Source organism: Leiobunum rupestre, chromosome 1 (genome assembly GCF_980474605.1).
Source record: "Leiobunum rupestre chromosome 1, qqLeiRupe1.1.hap1, whole genome shotgun sequence".
Classification (NCBI taxonomy): Eukaryota; Metazoa; Arthropoda; class Arachnida; order Opiliones; family Sclerosomatidae; genus Leiobunum; species Leiobunum rupestre.
The window spans coordinates 57,868,014-57,874,350 of NC_143384.1; the positions used below are offsets into that span (position 1 = coordinate 57,868,014).

Genomic DNA, 6,337 nt, shown 5'->3' on the forward strand with positions numbered 1-6,337 from the left:
TGAGCCATAATATTCTTACTTCCTTCTTTCTTGGGACTTCATGATAAAGTTAATTAATAAAGGCAAAAATATTGCTTCTTGTAAATAATTCTTGTTACATGATCTCCTACACCTTTCTACTTACAATCCAGTACACAGCAGAGCCTACCCATGTCTAGCCAAGGCTTAACAATTATCTGTAAATCGAAATGGCATTAAATAATATAAACCGCACTTTGTGATAAATTTAATAACAGTGAATTGCAAATAGATTGTCACAAAAAAAAACAAACAAAATGAAGAATGTAGAATATCAAAAGGAACAATCTGCTAAACAAACACTCGAGTCTAGAAAAATAGAATTTGAGCTAACGATAAATATTTTGGGGTGAGTGGGGGGGGGACACTTTCGTCGCCTTTGGCGCCATCTCGGGACCGCAATATGCATTGCTATAAAAAAACGAATTTCATTATACCTCTGTAAAGTAAACAGCCAAATGGATTTTATAGGATCCGCAAAGGGGGTACAAAATATTTTTTAAATTGTTCCAAAAAGGCCCGCGAAATTCATTTTAAATAGTCCGAAAAAGTGGGCCATAAAATACAAATTATTGGATTGAAAATAAGGCTTCCGAAATATTTTAAAGGGTCCGAAAATGGGGCCACAAATTTCTTTTAGTTCCGAAAAAAGGCCATACTTATTTGGTCTATCTGGCCAAAATCCTGTTTAACGTAAATTTATCCGTATTTAAAATTGTTTAATTATTATTCAGAACGATTTGTTTAACGAACAGTGATATTTCACAATTTTTTTAGTTGAAATGTGTAAATTAATGTTCCATCTGTTTTATTTTTAGTGAAATCAGAGATTTCTGTTCAAGTATTAGATTTCGGCGAAGGCGCGCCAAGAATTCTAATCTAATCTGTCCTCTGATTAACTTTTTGAAGAAGTTTGAGTGTAGTATTTCTTTGAAGCGCCAAGTTTTAAATATGCGTTATTGCTTCTTCTCAAGATAAACACGAAGCGGAAAAAGTCGTTTTCGTTAAAGTAAATAATATTATCCTGTTTGGATTGAAATTGCGGATGGATCCATTATCTCACGAGTTTGTTAATTTCGTAACCAGAGACAAACCACTCGCTGAAACCAAAAAACTATACGATCAATGGACCAACGACTACGAAAAAGTATTAATCATTATTCATTATTTAATACACCAGGGAAAACCAATTGCCAATTTCAGGCAATGGTGAATGTGGCATACAATGGCCCATTAGTAACTGCGATTGCTTTTGATGAGCTGGGTCTGAAGAAGAATGTAAAGATATTGGACATTGGAGCCGGAACTGGTCAATTGGGAAAAGAGGTATATGTATAATTACAAACAATAAAAAAAAACTGTGGTAATTTCCATTTTCATTTAGGAACTATTTTAAATTTAAAAAATATTTTTCCAGTGGTCCTCAATAAAATTAGAACGGATAAATTCGTAACTTATTACCAAAAAGCAAACTGATTCCACATACGTTTTTTGGAAGATTACAAAATGTACAGTGTACTGTAACTGCTGGTATAATGTATGCTAAAATTGGGGAGGTGTATTAGTTGTAATGCAAACTTAGTAATGTACGCTTTTAAGTGTGAAATTAGGAAAATATGTGTGGCACTTATTGAAAATACTAAAATATCTCAAAAGTATGTAATACTTCCCCCTTAGATTGAAGCAATTATCTCCGAAGATAGCCTGAAACATTTTTTTTAATTATATTGCATGAGGGGAAACCTTAACGAAGCGTAGACCGCAAATTCGTAACATATGACACGAAAAACTATTTATTATTACAGTTGGTTGCCAAAAAATGCCCCTGGGTCCAGTGCCGGATTAAGACCCTTGGGGGCCTCTAAGCACTAGGCTATTGGGGGCCCCTTTAATACAAGTAGAGAACTTAAGGATGGAATAAGAGGGTAACTAACCAACCCAACCTTTCCTAGAGTTGACACAATGACCATTTTGATAATGCATGGGAAATGGTTTTTTTTCCATGGGCGCCGGCAGGGGTGGCTCATGTGGGAAAACGAAGAAATTGCTCCCCCCCCCTTTCATTAGCAATACCTTTTTACCCCTCGCCCCCACCCCTCCGAATCGGGCCTAGCCCTGTTGTTTTTTCTGTCGAACTTTTTGTTTTGGGGAGTGCAGTGACGAAAACGAGTGATCCAGTTACTTGAAATGTGTGTTACATCAATTACGGGAAACTTTTATCCCTATTCCTACTAAGTTTTATCGGATCTTTGTATGTGCAAATATTGTATACCATCGAGTGAGTTCACTATTTGACTCCCCCCTTGAAATAATATCTGTCGACGTCCACGCTATCAGTAGCGTAGCCTGGATTCGATTTCGGAGGGAGCACACAATGGGAAACAAAAATAAAAAAGGCATACATTTCGGGGGGGGGGGGTGTGGACTTGCGCTATGGTTCACCCACCTGGCTATGCCACTGCGTGCTCTTCTCTATTTGAACTCTGTTGGAACCGAAAAACCAATAATTTCTATTTGACTAGGCAAAAACCTAACTTTTCACCCTACCCCTTTAAGACGAAGCACTTAATACATACGTATCTGATTTCCATACGTGACAATTAACAACGTAACTAAAACCAAAAAAAATTCATGGCACCCACTTAAAGGAAGGAAAAACTGGACCATAATCATCAAAATTATAGTTCGACTATTCAAATTTGTTTAATGCTGTGGAAATTTTGTCAATTCAAATCCTAACGATGGTTGAATGAAATACTATTTTGGGGCCAAAGAAAATGAACAGGGGTGGGGCAAACCCCTCTCTACTGAGCGGCCTGACACGGAGTCAAAGAGTGTACAAGAGATTGGATATGCAAGGTTACAAGTTAGTCGTTTTGTTACGGTTTTACCTCTATATAGATCACCGTAAAACGAAATAGTCTACGCGGTACCTTAGTTCGACTTACTTTTGAACTACCGTATTGACTTGGGATCTTTCGGGGCCCCCTGACCCTCGGGGCCCCTAGGCACGTGCCTAGTGTGCCTAGTTCTTAATCCGGCACTGCCTGGGTCAAACTTGCTTCACTGTGCCCGTCGGTATATCGTCGTCATTTGGTTTTAGAATGTGTGTTCTTTATCAAACATGTCTGAACAAGACTAACTGAAATTCGTTCGATAGAATCTTCGAAAAGTAAATCAGATGGGGTTAAGTATTAAAATTAAAACAACTTTGTTAAATTTGCACAATTATTTTGATGGTGATTGCATCCAGCAGCAATTTACGAGTCCAAAAAAATATATGTGCAAATTTGACAGAGTTTTTTAATTTTCATACTTATAAGTCGCACATTGGACTTTGAAAAACTCTACACCCTAAGCCTTATGTGGTAAATTGTCGAAACCTAACGACTGGAATCCAAGAACAGTTCGAACTTGTAAAAGTGCGTCAAGGGATATCAAATCAAACGGAAATTATACCATTCTTTGAGTTATTTGAAATAGGTGGAGCGCTTTAATTAGTGATTATTCTGGAACATCCTAGGTTTCCACAAAGTCGACGCGTTGATGACGTCAAACCAATCTGGCATTTCTCCCTAAACGTCTAGATAACTGTGGTTTAAATATTTTAAAATATAATTTGCGATATAAAACCAGAAAATCAAAATTGATGAACGTGTTATATTTATTGGATTATTTAGTACAATTTTTCTTTGCATTTTCAATATTTACACCGAAACCCATCAGAGGCCATTTCTAAGTGCATTCTATTCGGTATCCTCTACCAGAAGTTGTCCAAGAGCTCATGGTTTTCCGGTTAGACCACCCACCGAACCAACGTTTGACAATCCTAGCCCCAAGATCGAACTGTTCTTAGATTCCAGTTTTCAGTTTTCACAAATTAACGACGACGTCTGTTTTTTTGTGAAAAATGTGAAAGAACAAATATCAAATAGTCTATTTAATTTATTTGATAAAGAACACAAATTCTTAAACTAATTGACGACGAAATACCGACGGGTACAGTTAAGCAAGTTTGCCAGTGTTCTTTTTTGCGACCAACTGTACTTGTGAAAATTATATAAATTTGTGCCTATTTTAAAGCTGAAATCCCGAGGTTACCACGATTTAGACGCCTTGGATCCCTCGGAAATGATTCAAAAAGCCAAAGAACAGTCAATCTATAAAAACTATTACTCCGAATTTGTGAAATTAGGACAACCACTTTCGTTGGCAAAAAGTAACGTTTGTTTAACATTTATTAGTACAAGTCTGTCTATTTTCAAAACTATTTTCAAGATTCTTACGATGTTGCAATTATGAGTGGAGTGATGACACCTGGACACATGCACGTTGAAGATCTCCTAGAAGTTGCTAAAATCGTTAAAACAGGTATACGTATCTACTTTCAATTACTATATATATTAATTAGTTATAAATTGTTACAAACTGACTGTGCATTTGTAAAAATATTTTTCATTTTGTATTTTTATCTGAGCTGCAAAAACCATTTTACATTTTGTATTTAGGAAAACCAATTTTCGAAATGCTTTTTGTATTTCGCATTTTGAGTTATGGAGAAAGTATTTTGCATTTGATTTTTTGCATTTTGAGCGATGGAGAAAGTTTTTGGCAATTTTAATCTTGAAAAAAAAAGCATTTTGAACAACCCTGATACATATATTATTTCCTGCTACGAAGAATAAAGAAAAACCTGATTCACCTTCTTTGAAATGAATACCTGAATTCTTCTATTCTTTTTAAAACCGACATCCAATTAAGTAATATGTAATTGTTTTGGCATAGCCTATGTTGCCCGTTTGAACTCTCTAAACATATTAGTGTCCGCTTGGAATTTAAGAAATTTAGGAATTTAACAAGCACTTTTTACTTTCCAGGTGGTTTGATTTGCTGGGTCTGTACTCTGCCTAGTGTATATGATGTTGTTTCTCCAAAATACTCGTCGAAAGTAATTCAACAAATCATCGAAGCTTACATTAAGGACGGTATTTGGTCGTACCACCAACCACGCCAACAAGTATCAAATTATTACAAAAACGAAGACGGCCATTTTTATGCAATGAAAGTATTGTGTTAAAGATTGTTTTATAATCTTCCCAGACCGAAAGATATAAAGAACAAATTCCCTAAACTGGCGGTCGTCTTTAGCTCAAGTTAAAGAACAAAGAAGTTCCAATGAACAGAAATAAACACTTCCATTCAATCGTAGTACAAAATTCGTTATCTCTAAATAAATTGCAACACATGTTAAGTAAGCTAGTATGAAATCAACTAGTTGTGAAAACTTGATTTCGATGAAAACTCTAGGGCATGTTAATGTGGCTTAGAAAAACAGTAATAATACAAAATGTTTGTTTCCAAAAATATTTTGATTTTGCAATAAAGCAAACAAATATTAATTCCTTGTTTTTGACTTTTTCAAATTTGACAATAGGAACTTGGCAGCAGTTATTTATTTTAGTATTGATTTAATTACATAGAGTTATAATACAGAAGATGTTTAACAAAAACTTATTATTATACAACACTACTTTACCTGACGATGACCTGAATTCCGGTTGAAGATTCTTTTTATATTTTTTTCGGTACTACATTTTGAAACCGGATTACAAACTCAAATAAATAAATACACGTTATTTATAAATTTGGAGAGTTAATCTGCTACATGTCGTTAAGCTTTATTTTACAGGAAAATTAATTAATCTTTCTTAATGACTAAACAAATTGATATCTTATGTTATTGATTTGAACATAGATTTTCGATACAATTTTGATTATTACAAATCGCGGGTTGATTTTTAAACTGAATTTCAGATTAACTTATTGAAATTTTGAGTTCTTCAAGAATAGGTAGAAACCATAAAAACTCTTTGGTGGCTTCTGCGATTCTATAATTTTTTCAGCTGCCATAAAATATAGATTTTTGTTTAGGCGGACGCCACGACAGGTGTAGTGATGGCCCTTGTAGCACAAGGGAGTCGTTTTATGGTTGGATAGTGGTCAAATAATTGTTTTCAGGTCCACGACCGAGGAATTACTTCAAAGCCTTAAGGTTTTAGAGGCAGAGAAATGTAAAAGCTATTTAGTGTCGGGATGCCGACGACCCTTTTGTTCAAAAGTTCGATTTTAGCTCAACGATCAGTCGCCGACTCAATAAGTCCTATCATTGCGACTATTTTCGAGTCTGAACGCTGACATTGAATTGTAGCAACTGCCCTGACTTGAATAAGACACATTTATAACTCAGCCAATGACCGAATTATATCCGACAGTTCATTTGCCAATTAATCGCGCAAAACGGTGGAAATTTGTTCTTTAA

General features: G+C 35.2%; 1 protein-coding gene across 1 annotated transcript; it reads left to right on the plus strand.

The window, feature by feature from the left end:
* The first annotated feature begins 873 nt into the window (after positions 1-873).
* On the plus strand, positions 874-5,342 carry LOC149963373 (methyltransferase-like protein 27). The gene is made up of 5 exons (XM_090170578.1): positions 874-1,165; positions 1,222-1,344; positions 4,102-4,237; positions 4,297-4,389; positions 4,896-5,342. The coding sequence occupies exons 1-5, from the start codon at positions 1,064-1,066 to the stop codon at positions 5,093-5,095; spliced, it is 654 nt and encodes a 217-aa protein (XP_090026704.1). The 5' UTR covers positions 874-1,063; the 3' UTR covers positions 5,096-5,342.
* The last annotated feature ends 995 nt before the right edge of the window (positions 5,343-6,337 follow it).

Coding starts and splice junctions, on each gene's coding strand:
- LOC149963373 (XM_090170578.1), top strand. CDS start 1,064: ATGGATCCATTATCTCACGAGTTTGTTAATTTCGTAACCAGAGACAAA. Junction 1,166..1,221: donor GGACCAACGACTACGAAAAA/GTATTAATCATT, acceptor TGCCAATTTCAG/GCAATGGTGAATGTGGCATA. Junction 1,345..4,101: donor CTGGTCAATTGGGAAAAGAG/GTATATGTATAA, acceptor CCTATTTTAAAG/CTGAAATCCCGAGGTTACCA.